The 22,667-nt window shown below is 38.5% G+C and overlaps 2 protein-coding genes across 3 annotated transcripts; both read left to right on the top strand.

Annotated features, from left to right (window-relative positions):
• Positions 1 to 9,949: 9,949 nt before the first annotated feature.
• Positions 9,950 to 15,585, top strand: LOC102701042 (vacuolar protein sorting-associated protein 26A-like). 2 transcript variants are annotated; one of them, XM_006663976.2, is made up of 11 exons: positions 9,950 to 10,082; positions 10,188 to 10,262; positions 10,405 to 10,479; positions 10,603 to 10,675; positions 10,935 to 10,979; positions 11,979 to 12,090; positions 12,580 to 12,646; positions 12,914 to 12,958; positions 14,118 to 14,173; positions 14,269 to 14,444; positions 15,032 to 15,585. In XM_006663976.2, exons 1-11 carry the CDS (start codon positions 10,080 to 10,082, stop codon positions 15,217 to 15,219), a joined length of 915 nt encoding a protein of 304 aa, XP_006664039.2. In that variant the 5' UTR covers positions 9,950 to 10,079; the 3' UTR covers positions 15,220 to 15,585. The 2 variants fall into 2 exon arrangements, with proteins under 2 accessions (XP_006664039.2, XP_006664040.2); XM_006663977.2 differs by lacking the exon at positions 12,914 to 12,958.
• Positions 15,586 to 18,399: 2,814 nt separating this feature from the next.
• Positions 18,400 to 22,363, top strand: LOC107305375 (proline-, glutamic acid- and leucine-rich protein 1-like). Its single transcript, XM_040529523.1, has 3 exons — positions 18,400 to 18,798; positions 19,434 to 20,244; positions 22,308 to 22,363. The coding sequence occupies exon 2, from the start codon at positions 19,553 to 19,555 to the stop codon at positions 20,228 to 20,230; it is 678 nt and encodes a 225-aa protein (XP_040385457.1). The 5' UTR covers positions 18,400 to 18,798; positions 19,434 to 19,552; the 3' UTR covers positions 20,231 to 20,244; positions 22,308 to 22,363.
• The last annotated feature ends 304 nt before the right edge of the window (positions 22,364 to 22,667 follow it).

A 22,667-nucleotide genomic window follows, 5' to 3' on the forward strand; every position in this document is an offset into this window, starting at 1 on the left:
AATGCAGCAGCATTAGCATGGAAAATTAAACAAGTCCAATGACTCCAACGCGAACAAACAAAATCACCAGCATTGAACTTCAACGTGCTCGAGTGAATCCACCTGGCATCTTGTCTGCACGCAAGTATTTGAGCATCCTAAGAAACCCAAGACCTTCAGGCACAGCTCTCCTGAATTCCAGCTCCGATAAGTTCATCATGGCGCCATCACTTATCTCAATCGAATTCAATCTCTGAAGCCTGATCAGGTGGAGTTCTCTGAGTTTTGGGAACCATCCAAACCGGAACACCAGCGCTTCCCCATCGTATGGCTCGCAAAGATCAAGGTAAACCAGGCTTGGCATTTGTAACAGGGAGCCGAGAGGATCTTGTGTCAGCCCAGACCAGCGCGAAAAAATTGCAAAACTAGGCCTCCAATCGTGGTGTTTCACAGATTTATCACTAGACCTACATTTCATAGACACAGATGGACCCACGTATCATACACTCTGCAGTGACAAGATCTTGAGGTTCTGAAAATGGCCAGATACAGGGAAGATTAGGCCAAGGCCTAATTTGCCATACAGATAGAACTTCTGCAGATATGTAGGGGTTCCAAGCTGAGGACTTCGTACATGCCTTTTTGTCGAAACCGCCAATCTGGTAAGCTTGATCATCTTTTTGATGGAGGTCCAAAGATCCCTCACGTGACTCGTCGACACCCTAGTAATGCTCAACGTTCTAAGCTGCGTCAAATGGCCCATTGTTACATCTGGATGCTCACATATGAGAGCAAAAAACATTGTTTTCTTGACATTGTCCGGATAATTTCTTTAACCATATTATGCAATCTAAATCTTCTTGACATTGTCCACGGCTTCAATCATTGATCGCTGAGTAGTAAGCGCTTTGAGGTACTCTTCCGCCACTTCCTCTGGTGACTGGTGTTGTGTCTGTCCATGCATCGGTCTTCAACAAAACCTTCAGCTTATCCACAATCTGATTATCCACTTACGTCTTATCTGAGAATCTTCAGGGAAGAGTCCGCAGTAAAGAAAGCAATTCATCAGATGCTTTGGGAGATCATTTAATTAAGCTTAAATGTATAACATCTGACACCCAACTGAGCTCTGGATTATTTGTAACTTGCCAATTAAGTTGATTCATAGAATGATGCCCATTCTTGTTCATCCATGCCTCTACATGATAGAAGGCTTAGCCGGAGGCAAATTTTGGCACTTCGCCTGAATTCTAGTTGCCAATTAAGGTTTGAACGGAGGGAGCTAGTACGTGCAAAATGAAAATTAACCTCAAACCCATCTAGACCACGTGTTTCCTTTTTGGAATTCAAAATTTTTAAGTTTGACCGTCTGTATAAAAAATATATCAATTTTTTTTAATATAAACCAAATATAATAGGAACTAGTTGATAGGAATAGGTTGTCAAGAGTAAACTGTCTTTCGTGGCAGAAGGCGGTGACGGTGAGGGCAACACTCCTATCCGCCATTCAACACTTCAGAACTCTTGACGGCCAATATTCCTGTCGGACCATACCAGGAGGGCCAGGATTAGGGCCTCGTTCGGCCATACGGGTAAGTTAACTTACTCCTCTCGTTTTTCGTGCGTATGTTTCCCGAACTGCTGAACTATGTATTTTTTATAAAAATTTTCTATAGGAAAATTGTTTTAAAAAATTATACTAATCTATTTTATATTTTTTAATAAATAATAATTAATTAATCATGTACTAATCTATTACTATGTTTTTCGTACCAGCTAAGTTAACTTAGGGTATCTTTAGTGTATATTTTTTTAGTAAATTAGGTGTTAGTTTAGTCAAGTGTGCTCTAATGTTTAGACTCATATAGTTTAGACTAAGATGGGACCCACTAAGATAAAAAGTTATCATCTTTCTCATCTTTTCTCACTGTGCAACATTTTTTAATCTAAGCACTAGTTGTCTAAATAAGCAATGGGTGCTTAGGAATTTTAGCTTAGCACCCTCCCTTCAATGTATAGCAACCATCTCATACATTTCTCTCTTCTCTATGTACCTTTTTAGGATATACATTGGAGCTGCTCATAGCTACCCTTACCCCGAACGCGGCCTAGACGTTAGGATCACTAAGGTCGACCAAAAGTGCCCTGACGTTCGCACCGTCAGCAAAAAAAACCTATTACATTCTAGCATAATCCTAGGAGCCACGATTAATATCACAATGCACATCAAGTTTATTTCACATGACCCTAAATTACACAACCATCTAAACAACTTTAATGCAATCCAAATACTTAATTAGCCACATCACATACATGTAGGCTGTAGCTACTAATCAAACAGATGGTATGTTGAAGCAAATTCACCATCTAATGAAAATGATCAAACAAAAACCCAGCATCTAATTAATTAAACAGAAGTTGCAGCAAGTCAACTGCAATGCCAATGCCATCTGCGAGCCAAACAAAAAAGAAAAAACAGCTCCAGCACGTACTTCATCTATCCACCCACTAACGAGTTATAGCACATGTTAGCCAACAAGCGAAGCCAGCGTAACATAGTTGTGTCACGCCAATATAATATATTATGTAATACTGCATCTATTTCAGAAAAACTTCTTTTTTTATTTTCTGTGTCCATTGTTTTGTCATCCGTATTATTTAAAAATTTTATACAAAAATTTAAAAAAAAATAGTCGTGCGTAAAGTATATTCATGTTTAATCATCTCATAAAACTAAAAATATTAATTGCAAAAAAATTTAAATAAGACGAAGAGTCAAAAATTATATCCATAAACTAAAAAATGAACTTATTATGGGAATGAGTGAGTATGTGTTTTCGTTCGTCCCACCACACCCCATGACGTCCTACTTGTAGTTTTGTGGTGAGTTTAACCGTCACAGGAAACTGGATGGATCTTGGATCCGTTCAGATAGTGTGTTCATAAAAATCACAGTTTTATACATGTTTCTATAATCAAATTAATAAGTACTCAATAATTTTCTGCGAATATACTATAAAATTAACATGCCAAAAAATAAGCACATGCCTGCGTGGAAATTTTTATTGGTTGACATATTGGACCCATCGAATAGTTGGCATGTGATCTAGGCCTAGGTTAACCAAGCTCATTAGTTGTGTTGCACGTTTGTCATGTCTGTCTTTGTTAATCTGTGTACTGACTTTCTAATTAATAGCATCTCAGACCATATATTCAGTACTTGTGCCACTCTTCCCGTTTCTATAAATAAGGTTGCACACTCCATTGATTGATCAGAAGAGAGCAAGATAGGAGGACCAATCAATAGACATGGAGCCCTCATCCAGGGTTTGCCTCCTCATGCTCCTTGCTGTAGCGATAGGTAAATTAAGCTGCTACTTCCAACTCTCTCTCCATTTCATATCGGGGAGACTTTTTTATCCTCGTCTAGAATCGTTCATTAATCATTATGTTTATGTGTATTAGCATCTATATAAATATATATATAAGGCTAGAAACTCATACCTCGTGAAACCGAGGAAGCACACATATTATTAGCACACATATTATTTCATGTGGTGGGGCTGCTACTAACCGTCAAGCGCGTGCAGGAACGTGTACTACAGATGCTCAGGAAGTGATGGTGTTGGACTTTCAGACGTTTTCACAGTGCCCTAATAGTGATTTGTGCAACACGTTCTGTAGTATAGACAAAGGATTCACCTTTGGAACATGCGATGTTGATATGTATTGCACATGCATAAAACTTTAAAATGACCTTAATTTGGTCGTTTGGATTGCAACTGGTAAGTCGTAAAGGGATGTGTGTGTGTTGTGTGTGTTTTACTTGTCACTTTTGTGTTTCAATGTTATGCGTGGTTCTATTAATGATTGATTGTAATATGGTTCTAAGGTAATTCGGTTCTTTGCTTAATTCATTCGATGTTTTGTAAGGGTATTTCGATTGGTAGCTCATGATAGCCGGGCTCGACGAATGTATGATGTATTTACCGTTATGAACACACGAGGGTAGGGCGTGCCATTGGCATACCACCTACATAAAATTTGGTTCATTTCGCTCTTTACATCATTTGTATGGTGTGTAATTTAAGTATCAGTTCACTCTTTACATAATTTATATGGTGTGTAATTAAGAAATGAGTGATTACCTCAGTTAGAGGAGAAGATTGAGTTTGATGGCTCATAACAATCTCAATTTGACCCAAATCAGTGAGATGTTGGCACAACTGGAGTAAAATCTTGGATTTTTTTAGTGCACCCTTCAATGACCGTGAGTCGTCCGTTATTTTGGAGCCAACGGATCTAATTTTTTTAGCGCAAGAGGTGAAGGACTCTCCCACATTAAAGTGGGCTCAGCCCTTCCTAAATAACCAATGTGAGGCTATTGCCAACAACCACATTTAAAGTTAGCTCAACCCTTCCTAAATAACCAATGTGAGGCTATTACCAACAATCACCACTGTCACACATTAGTGCCCCTTAGCACTAACTGGCCCTACAGATAAACACATACGGACATCACACAGTCCACCGACTGGCTTCACACATCGGCATATACGAGCCTCACACCCTCGGCCCACTGGCTGGCTCCACACATGGGCACATACGGGCCTCGCACTTGCGGTTCAGTGGGCTTCGGGCCCACATCACCTGAGCGTGCACGGTACTAGCAATTGCCGACTTGTCTCTGTTATCAAATGTTGGAATTGGCCGAGGATTGTAACGAGAAACGTGCACACACACTCCTTGGCAACAAATCTGGTCAAGTCTCACGCGACACACACAAGATTTACTTGATCCTTAATCTGCTGCATGCATGCATTTCTCCACTAATCCACGCAACACATGCATGCACTTGTGCACTAAGTAACTAAAGCCCACTACATGCAACATATGCGCGTACTAACTAGCTAGCGACTTGACTCATTCATGCATCGGCCGGCCTCAACCTGAACTTGTCATGTGTTCCAATCATATGCTTTCTAACGCAAACACATTTAACACACAACGTGATCACTCTAACCAATTAATTAACTAATAATTAAACACAAAAGAATCCTATGTAACAAGATTAGTTTTAACATTTATGTGCCAATGTGTAGAGTCGGTCAGTGAACCGCGGGCGTTAGATTTATATGTCCTCACATGTAGTACTGGATAGCGCGTGCTGAATGACACCAATGTGTGACCGGAAAAATTATTGGAATAATCCCATATAGTGAGCCAAATTTCTCTTGATTGAGCCAAATTTAAAGTGAGAGATGTGCCTCACCTCTTGAGCTTGCTTTTTAGATATAGCAAGACTTTCTCCTGATTGAGCCCACGTCTCCCGGGCGCCTTTGACCAAGGCCGTATTTGGCTGAGAGTTAACTTACCTCAGATTCCCTCGTTTTCCACGGCACGCTTCCTGAATTACTAAACGGTTTATTTTTTGCATAAATTTTCTATCGAAAGTTGTTTCAAAAAAATCATATTAATCTATTTTATATTTAATAATAATTAATCATGTATTAATCTATTACTATGTTTTCTGCGCTAGATAACTAACCCTGTTCAAACTCCTCCCGAACGCGGCAAAAGGTTCATGTGAAAATACCTAATTCCCTTTCCACCGGATGCAAAAGCTTCATGTGAAGCTTAATTAAGACTAATTAAGAAGAAGCAAGAAAATAAAGCAGCAGAAATTAATAACTCAAGTTAAGAAAAATAATAAAGTGGACGTAGCACTTGCAACTTGCAAGGGAATCCCTCCAGCTGCTAACATGTTTAACTCAAGCCAAGTGTCGTTACAACTATATATTTTAGCATCGAAATAATTAATTTACTGTGTTGCAGGTCCAATTTGATTTCACAACTAATGCTGACTGTGTTGCTCGGCAGTTTGTAAATCGGCTAGTTAGCCCACAGTGGAGTACAGGACACATGAGATCTCAATTGGTAAGTTATATATATATATATATATATATATATATATATATATATCAAAGTAGATAGAACTTAGTGGCTGTTTGGATTCAGAGACTTTTTTAAGTCCTTTGTTATATCGGATGTTTGAACGTTAATTAGGAGTATTAAATATAGACTGATAACAAAACTAATTGTGTAAATGAATATTATTTCATTAGATAAATTTTTTAAGCCTAATTAATCCATAATTAGCAAATGTTTACTGTAGCATCACATTCGCCAATCATAGACTAATTAGGCTCAATAGATTCGTCTCGCGAAATAGTCCAAGAGTATGTGGTGGGTTTTATTAATAATCTATATTTAATACTTCTAATTAGTGTCTAAACATTCGAAATGACAGGTACTTAAAAAAAAGTTGGGAAAACAAACACCCCCTTACACTGTACATATAATTTGATAAGTCCCTTTGTTGTTTGTCCTATGATATGGCTGTGTTCTTTTACAGCTTTAGATAAAGGACAAAATATTATCTATTTTTTTAGCTAAATGGTAGAATTATGTACTATAAAGTTAAGATCTATTTTAAAAAGATAAGATGATAAACTTTTCACGTGGAAACTTTTTAAAAAATAAATACCGTTAAGTAGTTCATGAAGAATGCGCAAACAACAAAAGCCAAGGAAAAATTAACACCCATATAAATTTAAGAAGTTTTAAAAAGTCTTACATGGTAAAATGGATATAGTAATATGTAGCTCTTGCCTCACCAACACATGCATCAAGTGATATACTACCTCCATCCTTAAATGTTTAACGCCGTTAACTTTTTTATACACGTTTGACTACTCGTCTTATTCAAAAAGTTTACATAATTATTAATTATTTTAATATCATTTTATTTATTGTTAAATATACTTTTATGTGTATATATAGTTTTACATATTTAACAAAAAATAATTTGAATAAGATGAATAGTCAAACGTATATAAAAATTCAATGGACATTTAGGGACGGAGGTAGTATAAGAGTAGATAGGGGCGGAGACAGGAGTAGGGCGGTTAGGGCTGCAGCCCTACTCCTGATCCTAGATATGCATTGAAATTTTATTTTAAAATTTCAAAAACTAGAAGATAAAAATAAAATTATATAAATTCAAATAATTTTGCCCTATGTTTAAAAACATTCCGCTCCGCCACTGAGAGTAGATAAAACTACCGGAGCTAGTTGGTACACATCATTTGCCTTGAAGTACAATAAAACCGCTGTTTTTCTTGGTATGCAGATATTAAACCAGACATAAGGGACGCAATGTGGATGTAAACCATCTGAATTAATCCTTTCCTACTTCCGATAAATAAAATAAACTAAAATAAAATAAATACATAATGTGCACGCACAGGTATTTAAATTAAATATTAACTAATTGTACAATGCATAGCACATATTTATCACATGAGTTTTTTTCAGTTCACAAAATATACCACGTTGTTTCTACCTAAGTGCAATTACACGTGATGCTTATACTAGTTATGTTTCACGTTCATTATTATCTGAGGATGTGAACATATACTTAATTTAATGATTAACATAAATATCTGTAATGCATGATTTAATAGATCAAATGAATTTACCTATTTCACCTAAAGAGATTATGCCAATAGAATATTTCTACAACCCCACATACTCATTCGTAATTACTAGAGATTTATTTGATATTGTTGTCAGTGATATGGTGGTCTAGGCATCTGATAATAGTGGTTTAGAGTTTTGTTCGATCAGGTGATAAACACAACTGTGGCGTAGCAATGAACACAAATTTCATTACTTGGCGTCTGGCACACTAACGTCATGGTTAGACTTTGATTCAAAATATATAGTGCAAGTTTATAGTAACTTTATAATTGGAATATCTATATCTCTGTATTTATATAAAGTCTCTTGCCATGTTTCTAATTGAAAAAAATATATAATTTCTACCATATGGAACTATATATAGTAACTAAGATAATTTCTAATATATATAAAGTCTAATACATAGTGCATCTCTCGTTGGAAAGCATAATCTGGACAGTTCAATTAAAACGAATGATTTTGGATTACAGCATTTGTCTAACGAGTAAAAACCGCCAGTGCACTATTCTCGCGACAGGTCGCGGGAGGTGTTGGCTAATTACCATGATTGCACTGGTACGTACTTAAATTTAAAGAGTTTACTTAAAAACAAACTTAAAATGATTTATAATATGAGATGATAGGAGTTTAAACATTTTATGTTATTATACATATTAAAATTAAAAATAAAATATTTATATATCCATTAATAAAAAAAGAAGCCACTTGTGACATAAATGCTTGTATTTTACATTGTTTAGCAAATATCAAGTCTAGATCCAAAGATATTTATTTAGGTGTTGTTTGTTTTATAAGTCCTAGAACTAAAACATAACTCTCTTTTAGTCCTACCCTGTTGGTTTGGAGGGACTAAAAAGGACTAAAACATCATTAAATGACATACTCAATAATACACACCACACGTACATAGCTATAGGCACAGAGTAATAGAAGTAATAGAGTAGGTATACTATAGGTCTTTAGTTCCTTTTAGCACCTCCCCTAAGGACTTATGGACCTAGATAGTTTTAGTCTATTTTAGTCCCTCCTGTTTGGTATTTTAGGGGCTTATGGATAAATTCTTCCAAACAAACAGTCCCTTAGCATTTCAGCGGTCTATTTTAGAATTTTGAATGTTTTAAATTCTCTCTTCAAGCTTTTGATTAGTTGACTATTTATTGATCCGATAAGAATTATGAAAATCAGTGCATGAGTGCTTCTATTGTAGGACAAAATATAAATATAAAAATCCTTGTATTTTAAAACCGAAAGAGAAAACATATTTAGTATTTTGTTTTCAGCATATAGCACCTTGAGAGAAAAAGTGTCATCCTCTTTTTTGCATGCTCAGAAGAAGTTTATTTAGGGCTCCTTTATTTCACGAATATTTTTAGATTAGGTATCATATCAGATGTTTGAGCATATATCAAAAAAATATTTAGCAACTAATTGAAAACCTAATTATATAGGACGTCAAGAAACCATGAGGCACCTTTTTAAACGTAATTAATACACCATTAGTACATGTGAGTTATGGTAACAGTTATGACTAATCATAGACTAATTAGGCTAAACATGTGTCTCGCAAATTTCTTTAGTAGTTATTTTAAAAATATATTTAATACTTTATAATATGTTCGAACATTTGATCTGACGTGTGTGCGTGAAAATTTTTGGAAGTAAACATGGCCTTATTGAGCCCCATTTAGTTCCAAAATTTTTTTCCCAAAAAATCACATCGAATCTTTGGACATCTAAATAGAACAATACACATTGATGAAAATAAAAATTAATTATATAGTTATGTGAGAAATTATGAGACGAATATTTTAAACCTAATTAGTGCATGATAAGATAAGTGCTACAGTAACCTTTATGTGTTAATGACGGATTAATTAAGCTCAAAAGATTCGTCTCGTGGTTTCCAGGCGAGCCGTGAAATTCGTTTTTTTATTTATATCCAAAAACTCTTTCCGACGTCCGGTTAATCGGTCGACGTATTCCTTCTTCCAAAAATTTTTAGAATCTACGGCCCTGTTTAGTTTCCAAAAACATTACATAGAATCGTTAAACACTTAAAGTATTAAATATACATGATCATTAAAACTAATTACATAGTTATGGAGAAAATTTTGAGACGAATCTTTTGAGCCTAACTACGACATGATTAGCCATAAATGCTACAATAACCAACATGTGCTAATTACGGATTAATTAGACTCAAAAAATTTGTCTCGCAGTTTCCTGCTGGAATCTGAAATTTGTTTTGATTCTTGTCCAGAAATCCCTTCCGACATCCGATCAAACATTTGACATGGTTTTTTTTCAAAAATTTTTGCCATCTCAACACCACCTAAACTGGCGTCTGGGCCTGAGTTGGCTCGCTGGTCGCACCTGTCATCCCTGAGGGCCCTGACCCGGAACCCGAATTGAATCCCCTCCCGAATTTTCAACAGAAAGAAAAAGAGCAAAAAAGAAAAAAAAAACGAACAAACCCCAGTTTTGCCGTCCGCCGATCCCCGTGCTCCGATCTCGATCTTCTCGGCCCCCGCCGCCGCTCGTTGCCGGCCGCCGCCGCCATGGTAACTGCTCCTCCCTCCTCCCAACCGCATCAGGAGTAGCAGCGGTTCCCTGCTTTCCGCTCGACCTCCAAAAACCCTGACGGCGAGCTTTCTCCGTGTGCGCAGAACTACATCGTCGGAGCGTTCAAGCCGCCCTGCGACATCGCCATCACCTTCTCCGACGCCCGGTCCCGGAAGCAGGTAAGGCGCCCCCCCCTCCCCGTTCTCCTGCTACTCTCTCGTCTCGCGGTTGCTGCTAACCTAGGTGGATTGGTGGGGGGGAGTCGCTGTGAGCTGAGCGCCGGGAGTGGCTGATTCACGCGGGTGTGGCTGCTGTGTGCAGATTGCGGTCAAGAATGACAGCGGCAGGACGGTGATGGTGCCGATCTTCCAGAGCCTGGAGACCATATCCGGGGAGGTATGGTTCAGCTTCACCTTTCCTTTGATTCTTCTGTTCTGTGGTGGAAATTGTTGCAGCATTTTGGTGAATGGAGCTGGGTGCGGGAGAGGGTTGTTAAATGTAGTTCGTGTGTGTGATCAGGTGTCGGTAGCGCCGGTTCCAGGCAAGAGGATCGAGCACTTGGGTGTTAAGATCGAGTTGCTGGGTCAGATAGGTATGCAATGCTGAATTGTGGATTTCTCAAGTCTCAGAATGATGGTCCCTCCTGCTCATGCTTCCACATGTTCAGCGGTGTTGCTCCAATATATTCACTGCTGCTTTAGTGCCCATTTCTTTTCAACTCTGAATTGCGATATTTTTTTTTTGGGTGTTTGATACACAACTGTTTAGACAATCTATTTAGCAGTCAATGTTGCAAGTTGTTCAAATTGTCCTAACTTCATTTAACCTTCCTTTTGGGTGTAATATTGCAGAGCTTTATTTGGACCGAGGCAAATTCTATGACTTCACCTCATTGGGTGAGTATCTACTTTTATAACTTTTCTTAACTAGGGTGCTTCAATAAGTTTGTATGGCAGTGCTTTTGAATGCATGCTGTTCTTTCAAATGTTCGTTTGAGCATTTTAAACCCGATACTTTCCAGGGATTGTAGAAATATTAGCTGAAATAGCTGAACACGACTTATGCGATTTGGTTTTAGTTGTTTCGATATGCATACCTTTGCACTAGATGTAGAGCTGAAAACAATATCATTTCACTTGTGGGCATGGAGTGTATTTGATTTTTAAAATTCTTTTACTAGTGATGAGAACTATAGATGAGGCTGAGTGATTAGAAGTACATACTACTTGTAAAATTACTCTGGCTTGGAAAACTCTTAAGGGATTTTATTGTATCACATATTCACATTGGCATTTTATCATCACCATTCACCCACTGTGTCTTTCACCAGTGGTCGCTATAACTGATATTATGGCCATCTGTCTCGTTCAGGAGTTCATAGCGTAAACACTTCTAGGAGGATAGCTGGGTAGTGTTGGCTTCTAGTATGTGAGGAGGATTAAGGTTGGGGGAAGCGAATGGTGGGAGGGATTAGATTGATTCTGGTTTATTGCCTAATCAAAATAGATACAACACCCTAAATATAAAGAAAGAAAGATGGATGACTCGACCCCTAAGTAACTTATCTCCAAAATATGAATATTAACCTAATCTTAACCAATTTAAACTTAGTGCCACAGTACCACGTGGTACTGTTCACACCTCCCCTTGGGCCTCAGAGTCTGCTAGTCTAATTAATACCCATGACAGTGGTGCTGGTATTGGACAAAAGCAGCTGCTTATAAGTCTGGAAGCAGAATTAGATACATCAAGTGTACAGAGGAGTCTTCAGACAATTATGTTCTTCTGATTGGTTTTGGTTCCATTTTATTGCTTAGGCTAGGTTAGCAATCATAACATAACCAGACATTTGCAAGAAGCTATCATGACCTGAGGTGTCTTCTTTACCCCTGCAGTGCGTGAGCTAGATATTCCTGGTGAAATTTACGAAAGAAAAACATATCCGTACGAGTTTTCCACTGTTGAAATGCCTTATGAATCTTACAATGGAACAAATGTCAGATTGAGGTACGAAATGCTACATTTTAAGTGACTTTATTAATTTTTGACATTGACCAATTCTGTGTCCCTCTGTAAGACAAGAACTTAGCTCACTCTGCAGTTGTATAATAGATGATTTCTTCTGAATGATCTGCCTATAATATAAAAATTTATCTCATTGGATTTACATTATTATTTATTCTGAAGGAAAATTTGATCTACATTATTAACTTGGTTGAAAACTACTAGTATTATATATTTCTAAGACTTGTGCACACTCATATCTACTAGTAAGTCAGTGGGATATAACTAATCTGTTTTTAACCTATCATATTTACCTTTCCAATTGTTACTATTGTTCTTTACTTTATAAGTTATTGTGACTTCAGGTTTATCTTAATCTTTTCAACCTTTTGAACTCATAGTATGAGTTTGTAATGGTTTTTTTCATTTGATGCTGCATAAACAGCTTTAATGAAATATCTATGAAGGTAAAACTAACAGTTGTGCTTGTAGATATGTTTTGAAGGTCACGATCACCCGAAACTATATGGGCAGCATTGTGGAATCCCGCGATTTCTGTGTAAGTCTCTAGACTATCATAAGCCACCAGTATTGATAAAAACACCATTTAGTTGTGTATTTCTTTTTTAATAGGTGAGTTTTAAATTAGTAATTTTCTGGGCATTGTTACTTAGTTCCATATATTCTTGTCCTGATCTGTGTTTTGGTAAATGCAAAGCATTTTCGTAATTAAAAATAAATAAATTGAACACATTTCCTTTTTCGTAGCATCATCTGCATAAATGTTCTTTTCTAGGCTGTTTATTACTTTTTCTATTACTTATAGGTAAGAAATTACTCTCCTGCTCCCACAATCAACAACAGTATCAAGGTGAGCTGTCATTGGTGATGTAAGAGTAAGATAATTGTTGTTTCATAACTTTTGGGTGTGTCAGCATATGGCATGTCTTAATTAAAATAAAATGGCTCCTAGTATCTATTTGAGAAAATCTAACAAATGCCATTGACAAACACTTAATTCTAAGAAATGTCATCGACGAGTGTGAGTTCTAAGAAATGCCATCGTACAAATGAATTTGTCTAAAAAATGTCATCGCCGTTAGGATTCCGTCAACTTTTTTTCATTAAGTGCTATAGTATGAACAGTATTTTTAACGGCGGAAATGGACGGAACCCTAATGGCGATGGCATTTCTCAGACAAATTCGTTTGTACGATGGTATTTCTTAGAACTCGCATTCGCCAATGGCATTTCTTAGACTTAGACGTTTGTCAATGGCATTTTTTAGATTTTCTCTATTTATATTATGTGTAGTCCTAGTGGTTTACCTGGAGATCACTATTCATGCATTCATGCCAATGCAATTGGTAATATTCCAGGTGTGTGCATGCATGTTGTGGTGTGGGTTCTGTACATCCAATTATGCTATCTGAAAAAGAAAGTTCTGAAGTGGGCTGCAGTAGCTTACCTGATGGCCTCAACCATGCATGCAGGCTGAACATATGTGGCTTAACCAGGTTGTTGGGGTGGTAATGGGCCCTCCATTTTGGCCTACAAAATTTAAGGGCTGGGCTCAAAAGGGGTGGGTTGAAATTTATAGAGTTTTAAGCTAAAAATATATGAGGGCTAAGTTGGGTTGTGAAAGGACCCATGGGTCTTGGTCCATAACCACCCTAGGTTGTTCAAACTGGCAATGCTGTTTAGTTCCCTTGCACACAACCTCCAGTACTCATGGTTCAAAGTTGTGCATATCCGTAGCTCCATATGAAATCTAATCAGCCTAAAACCATTGGACTTGGATTGTATAGTCCTAAGTCCTAACATATACCTCAAGTTAATTTGGTTTTGACCTTTTGGGCAAGTAACAATTGTATATTATTGCAAAACAAAGTTCTGACATGGTAGTTATGAATTTTGATAATATTTCCTACAGATACGGAAAGTTAAAAACACTAATATGAAATGTTATTCGATGTGGGACATGAAAACATTCGATTTTGTAACTCATGATCTTGCATGTACCTTTCCAGATGGAAGTGGGGATTGAGGATTGCTTACATATTGAGTTTGAATACAGCAAAAGCAAGTAAGGTTATATGCTTAATTGGCTATCTGTTCTGATATTTCCTGAATATGGCGTCACAGCATTTCTTACTGTTCAATGTTCTTATTCTTATTCAGGTACCATCTCAAGGATGTGATTATTGGGAAGATCTACTTTCTTCTTGTCAGAATAAAGATTAAAAATATGGAATTAGAGATACGTCGTAGGGAATCAACAGGAGCAGGGTCTAACGCATATGTTGAGACTGAAACTCTTGCGAAGTTTGAGTTGATGGATGGTGCTCCTGTCAGAGGTACGTTTTTATAATTATCACTTATCAATAGATTTTAAAAATATACAGTTCATTGCTTGTCTTGTTGCTTGAGGTTTAAATCGACATGCTTTGGAGTTGCAAGGAACTAATTTATAGACCATATTGTTGCAAAACACATGGACTTGAAGGAATTTCAGGCTGCTATAATATGCTGGTAGACCCATAAATGCATGTCCATTTTAAATTATCACTTGATCCTGTTGGGATTCTTCTCAATTAGCACAATGCACTGTGGAAGTGAAAGTCTCTTGAAACAACTCATATATACTTGAAAGAGGACTAGGAAATATCAGTCCCAGTAAAGCTAACCATTTACTCGAGAACTCTACAGCTTGATCCCATGTATACTTGGACAAGCAAATTGCATGGTGCATAGTGTTATTTACATTTCCCTCAGATATTCAGAGGTAAAATTTATAGCCATCATTAGCTATCTTTTTAAGCATCACCAGTGACCAAAGGCTCCCACTCTAGTGACTAGTGAGGCCTATTCGGTGTTTAGCTTCTTTCATAATTTGTGTTTATGCAAGTGGTTGCTGTGGACGTGACATAACTGTTTTTTTCAGGAGAATCCATTCCTGTGAGGCTATTCTTGACGCCTTACGAGCTGACCCCTTCTTATCGCAACATAAACAACAAATTCAGTGTCAAGTACTACCTGAATCTTGTCCTTGTGGATGAGGAAGACAGGAGGTACTTCAAGCAGCAAGAGATCACTATTTATCGCCTTCTAGAAACCCCCCAGGCTTCCTAGATTCCAATTTCGAGCGGCAAGATGCATCTTCGAGTTTCAGGTCTGTACAAGCGAGTATCGAGGTTAGAGCATATGTATATAACTCCAGAAGAGCTCAGCAGTTCACTAGTGCCCATTGCGCTGGTCTCCAAATTGCATTTCGTTTTCTGTATCTTGTAGTCCTGAGGTGGAGTATTTGTGCATTAGTTACCCGTATGTTTACTTCTATGCTGTGTAAGAAATCTTGCGAAAGACCATGTGTTGATATTTCACTTCTAATTGATGTTTTATGGTGAAATATATGTTTTGTGAAGTGACCTGATATCAATTTTAAATTTCACTCAGGAGCATGAGTGTAATATGAATCAGTCAAACTAATTTGATATGAAAATTTCTTTCTCCCACCTAATGGTACTACATGTCTCTTTGTATGCACTCACATTTTCTCTATCCTCCTGTGATACGTCCATTGGCACTGATGAAATCCATCTGAAGGCATGCCATTCCATTATGAAACTGAATCACTTTCATTTTTAAAGCATCTTGACCCCAAATGGTGATGCTGAATGGTTAGTTTGCCATCACCCTATATATGAATTACCCCCATGGATAAAACTGGGAGGAGAGAGTACGATGCTGCTAATTGACATATGGGCCTAATTAGGGCTGGCAATTTTATCTACGGGTATGGGTACGCATGGGTATCCGATAGGCATTGGTATGGGTGCAATTTTTTTGCCCTTGGGCATATCTGCCCGTGAGCTGAATACTAAATGGGTAGCAGCTGGGTTTCAGTTTTTACTCACAGGTAACCCGTATCCGACCCGATACATATAAACACAGTAAACAGTGACATACATACAATTTGATTTTGATTAATTAGCCATCTTTTGGCCCAATTAGCCCATAATATATATATATATATACACACACCTCCCTTCATTTTTTACGGTTTCCCTGTGAGTTGCGGCTGAGTACCAGAGGTGGCGGTGACTGGGCGGGGGGTAGCCAGCGGCGATGTGGCGACGGCCTCCAGGTGAAGGCTCGGGCGATGACGGCGGACTCCAGTGGCTTAGCGGTCGTCAGCGGCGTCAACGGGGGAGCGGCCGCTGCAGCGACCGCGAGGCAACCATTGGGCGATGGCGTCTGTGGGGGAGCATGTAGGCGGTGCAGACGAGCGAGCGGTCGGCGGTGTCGATGGGGGAACGGCAAGCGGCGACTACCGCAGGGCAGCCGTCAGGGGAGCGGGCGGCCAGCGGCGTCCACGGGGGAGGCGGGCAGCGGTCAGGCGACAGTGTCTGCGGGCGGGCTGTGCTGACGAGCGAGCAGCTGGTGGGTACCCGATGGGTACTCGGGCGCCCTTCGAGTACGGGTTTGGGTATAGCTTTTTGCCCATGAATCAATTCGGGTACGAGTCGGGTATCTAAGAGCGGGTATCGGGTTGGTTATGTTCTTGCTCTATCCGTACCCGATCCGACTTATTGCCGTTCCTAGCCTTATGTACCATTGGACTCGTACGATACTGCTCACTAATACGTGGGCCTTTATATACTATTGAACTCATATATTAGTGGCCAGTGGTACCGAGGATCTGAATTCGATGTCAACATTGGTCGTGTGATATAATCCCATTACAAAGTACGGTCATTCTATTATTAGTACATATGAAGATATTTTATAGTTGGACAGTGATCATAAATCACAATGTTTGTTTTCAACTTGGCACGTATAAGAATAAGATGCTCTGGGACATCTCTGTTCAAAAAATTAAAATGGAACCTGTCACTATTGGCACTAGTGTTTTTCGGTGAACTTTGTGAAATGGTAGATATTTTAATGAGACTAACTCAAAGTTGCATAATTACGCTACGATATCGGAATGGTACGGATGAAGCAATTCATTCATTACAAAATTCTAAATATAAACATTTCATCTAAAACTAACATCATTGATTAAACTTGGACTATCTATATTTGGCAAAACATAGACGTGATATCTCAAAAGCAATATCAATGAAAACACTAAATATGAATACACTGGTATAATCTTTTACACAAAAATTACTTGAATAATTATTGATCAAACCGTACTTCGTAATAGAATGAAAATATATATGTCCTCGGACAACAAAGCTTTAGGAAAACAAATGAGAGGAGAGAGAGGTTCAGGTACCCACCACATTACGAGCTTAAGAAATCGGAAATGCTTTAAAATAAACTCATTCACCATCGAAATGGTTTTTGTAAGTGCACATATTACAACAAAAACTTAAAATTAATTATCATTTTGGTTAATTTCGTCCAACATCTCTACCTTAATGAGGAGACAGAACATGACTGCAAAAAGGACCATCCTCAATTAATTAGCATGCTATAAATTAGCAAGAGTGACGTGTAAATTTATAGTTCAAGCTGGGACCCATGCATTTGCGACTAGAAGACAAAATTTCCTTTTCTTTTGTGCGTATGCTTGAAACTTTGAACTCAAAATACAAAAAATCTAATTAAATGTTGAAACTGTCAACTCAAAAATTGAAAAATCTAACTCCAAATTTGAACAATTCGAGTAAACTTTCTACCAATAATTAGAAACTTTCCTGTTTTCAAAAAAAAAGTTAGAAACTTTCAATCAAAAGATTTCAAACACTACTCATTTTTTAGACTATCGTCCTAAAATTTGAAACTTTTAAATGGGTGTCGCAAATCCTTCAGCTGCAACTTAAAATTGTCAACTTAATCTATTTATTTGCTTATTATTTTACAACCTAAAATCATTAAGCACTACCTAATGGTGATTAATACTAAGGGTATGTATAAGAGTGAAGACAATGGTCGTGTGTATATATATGGAAACTTCTATCCTACTAACAGGTATAGCTACTTCTTTTATGTCTAAGGTGTAGAAACACATCTATATATATTTCTTCTCTCCCTAACAGAAAGTACAAACTCTATACATATAGCTGTATCATTTACATGAGATTTAATAATATCTATACTTTCTGTTGGACGGGAGCAGAAACAGTTATGAAAATATTTTTCATCATAGACGTGCAGGGAACAGGTTTGAAATTTCGGCTCGAAATTTCCGAAATTTCAGAACTTTCGGTGGGGCCCGGTAGTCAGTCACTACCTGGCAAAATTTTCGGTCACAAAAGTTTAAACCTCCCACTGAGCCAAACAAAGTCTCCACTCTCGAGATCTGAGACGGGCTCCTTCCAGGCGACTGACGGCGTCGGCGATTCGGCGCAACCGGCGGCGGCTCGGCGTCAGTGTGCGCGGCAAGGAGGCCCCGACGTCTGCGGCTCGGCAAGGGGAGGTCAAGGCGGCGGCGGCGGCGCCGCCTGCGGCTGCAAGGCGAGGGCTAGGTGCCGACGGGTTAAGGAGCAGGGAAGGCGGCGGTGGCTGGGGGAGACGGCGCGTCGGCGCGGTTTGGGGAACGATGCGGGCACCGGCCGCCGGCGGCTGTTGAGGGGGCTGCAGGCGGCGGCGACGGCATGGGGAGTTCCAGGCGACGGCGAGGGAGGCTGCGGCGACGGCGGAAGGCTGCGACGACGCCAGCGGCTTAAGAAGAAGCTGTAGGCGGCGGCGACGGCACAGGTTACTCCCCCCTCCCCTTCTCTTCCCTCCATGGCGAGAGAGACACAAGGAAGATGCGTGCGTCGGTGCGTGCGTTTGCCATGGCAGGCAGCAGCGGAGATTGACACGGCGGACGACACGAGGTGCGGCAGTCTGATGCTGAAAGCACCAGCTAGCTAGCGGCAGTCCTCCTGGCCCTTGCCGAGGAGGACGATGACGGTGGCAAGCTACGCTGCTAGCTAGCTATCCACTAATTTTTCAGATTTTTTGTGAATTTTTCAAATTTGAATTTGAAAAATTTCGCTTGAAATTTCCGAAAAAATTCCCCCCCTAGAAAATTCAAAACCAAAATTGTAAACCCTAGCAGGGAGTAGCTGTACTGGGTAATAAGATCTAATTTTCATATTACCCTACGTGGTATCATTAACTCAAGAAAAAATTAGATGTCATTTCTTCGAGTCTTTGGTCACCTACTACTTGGACGTGTACACCCAAGTTACATGTAATCTTTTTTATATGGAAACTTTATGCATTGATTACATGCAATAAGTATAAAAATAATATATTAAATTGTGCAGATAACTAAGTAGAGTACTTATGGCACAACATGTATATATCAAATAAATTAAAAATTATCAACACTGTTGTACATGCAGACCGTGCTCGCGCGGCGTGCGCGCACCACCGCCAGCCCCATAGATTAGCTAGCGAAATGTGCGGCAAGCCACTGTATATATAATGGAGAATTGATTAGGACCAAACTATTTTGGTCGTGATGGATGATCACATCGCCGGCGCCGGCCATTATTCCACCCCTCCGTGCGGCTTCTGCGGCCGCGCCACCGTCGCCATCGACTTCGCGGCCGTCCCCGCCGGCTTCTGCACCTGCAACGCCTGCCTCCACGACCTCGCCGGCGTCCCCGGCTACCGCTGCCCCGTCTGCAACTTCACCCTCCACCGGGAAGGGTGCTGCCCGCGCCACCCGCCGCCGCAGGTGGTCGCACCCGCCGCCGGGTACGTCACGCCGCACCAGCCGCCGTCCTCGCATGAAGCGGCACCGGCGATGCCGCCGCAGCCGCAGATCGCGCCCGGCGCCGGCGGCCCGCACCACCCGCCCTACAACATGCAGCAGCCGCACCAGCCGTCGCCGCCGCTGGCGCTGACGCCCTACGTGCACCAGGAGCAGCCGGTAGCGTTGCCGGAACCGGACGCAGGCCACGTGGCCGGCAGCCGGAGGGCGCGAGTGAAGACGTACGTGGCCAACAAGATGCACGGCGGCATATCCAGGTTCGTCCACAAGGTCGTTGGGCCGGGGAAGAGCGGCGGCGGTGGCGGCCGCAAGAGACGCGACGACGGCAAGGAGGAGGGGGAGGAGGAGGAGGAGGAGGGGGAAGAGGATGATGACGAGGAGGAAGATGAATCATCATCATCATCGGAAGAAGACGACGACTAATAATCTGTGGATAGGTACTTCATCTTTGATATTATAATAACTCACCTTCATTTTTTTCTTTTAAGTTAAACACATTTAAATTTGATCAAATTTATACTCTCCCCATATTATAACTAGTAAGAGTAACTATGTGGCATTTTCAAAAAACCACATGATTTTTTATACGTGGCGAATAACCATAAGTATTATGGGCATATAGTTCCACAAAACCATACTTTTAATCAAATATGAGTTGTAAAATTATATGTATAATTATATCAGATTTATAAGTCCCATCATATATAAGTTGCACGCACCTAATATTAATCATATTTTGCTATACTATTAAATTAAATTCGTTAATAGTGATTTTGTGAAAGTGGTCTTAAACTATAATATCAGGGTTTATAACACATATGGTAAATTCTCTCTATACCCCTGAAAACTCACTCAATCCCTTCTTTACCCTCAAAACTTACATGATCCTTTCTATATCCTTTAAAATTCAACTTTATCCCTTCTATGCCCGTCCTGTTATATTTTTTTTCATTTCACTGTTAAGTTCGTGAAAAATGTCTATAATGCCCTTGGTGATTTAAGTTTGAATATAAGCTTAAAAACAATTGAAAATTTTATTTGAGTACATAGTATGTTCATTTTACGTAAGTAAAGAAAATTTTGACACAAGTTTTTTTTAAAAATATAATAAATTAGTTTTTTTTGAAATTTAATAGGACAATAGATTTTTTTTGGTCGGGAGCATTCTTAAAAAATATTGTGAACAATGGTAGTCCTATCTTTGTATTAATGCTCCTCATTTTTATGAGTTTTAATAAAAATAAAATAATTAAATATTTATTATTTATTATCTAAAATAGTTTTTGTCATAAATAATAAATTGCAAAATAAACTCATAATTATTAATAGTTTATAGCAATAACTTTTACAATTTTAATAATGTAATTTATAAACTTCTATGCTCGTTTAAAGGGTAAAATGGTTAATTTTATAGAAATTAGATGGTCAACTAACGGGAGGGCATGGCCGAGATCAAAATCAAATTTTAGAGTTATACAAGGAAACCAGTAAAATTCAAAGGCATAGAAGAGATTTGTTAAAATTTAGGTGTATATAAGGGATTATCCCTATAACATATGTTAAAACCCACGTGGTTTTGTGTAACTTATATCATAATACATGTGGTATAGTAAAAAAGTACTCTTTAATTAATAGACAACCTCATTGATTTTTTGGTACACGTTTGATCATTCGTGTTATTCAACAAAATAAATTAGTTGGAGTAAATCCATCATTAAATATATTTTGTAATAATATTTATTTAGTGTTGAAAATATTGTTCTTATTTGATAAATTTATTAGATTTAAAAATATTTGATTTGAAATAAACGTAAAGTCATATATAATAGATCATTTTTCCCATCCTTGAATAGGTAACAATTCTATGTAAAATTACCACCTACTTAAGGATGATAAAATTACTATATTAATATAATATGATACGGAGGGCATTGATTCTCCACGCACGTGGTGCATGGAAGTGGAACAAATAGGTGATTATTTGAATAATTGTAGTACTGCTAGATCTGCTTAATTTCTTGATCGAACATAGAGGTTTTGGGGAGAGATTGATCGAGCGAACATTTTGTGCAATTGTACACGATAGAATAGTTCACTTCCATTCAAAAATCGCATAGATTGAAGACAAGCAATTTTGATATTTCGAAGTCGGAGTATTTGAAATATTCCGAAATTAGGCCATATTGGTAACGAAAGATTATACATTTTTCTAATGGATGGTGGTCCTCCATTTTCCTATCTTTTCGCTTACTCTTATATTGACATGTCAAAATTTAAATTTTAAAACATAGATTTAAAGTTCATATTGGTTTTTTCATAGTAATTTATTTTCCCGCGTCATTAATATATATATATATTATTTATAAAATATTTTTTAACTATTAATAAATTGTTTCGGCTATGCTGTTTAAGCCACGCAATCAGGCTCGAACAATAATGTCCACCAAGGTCGTTTTATGCGAAGAAGACAAGTTACTAATATATTTCCAATGGATTTCAGTGTGACCTGGGCCGGAATCATATGGGCCAAGATGGGCCGCAGAAAACAAAAATGGAGAAAAAAGATGAGAAGGAATTAATGGGTTTGGAGAGAATGGCTCAGAGGAGCAATTGAAGTTTGCAGGGATTATCACAGTGAGAAGGGGAATTTACCATCATTGTGATATGTACCTTGTGATATAAATTTTTAGGCTAGAAAAATATGTTATGGTGCACTTAAAGATTATAAAATTGCTCTAATGTGAAAAGTAAACGGCATGGATTGAGATTTGGAACTTTGGGATAAAATAATTTCAATTATGTTGGCGATCATGCATGCTTCCGTCCCAAAAAGAATCAATAGGTAGAGTTCTAACTTTAT

Source organism: Oryza brachyantha, chromosome 12, assembly GCF_000231095.2.
Source record: "Oryza brachyantha chromosome 12, ObraRS2, whole genome shotgun sequence".
Classification (NCBI taxonomy): Eukaryota; Viridiplantae; Streptophyta; class Magnoliopsida; order Poales; family Poaceae; genus Oryza; species Oryza brachyantha.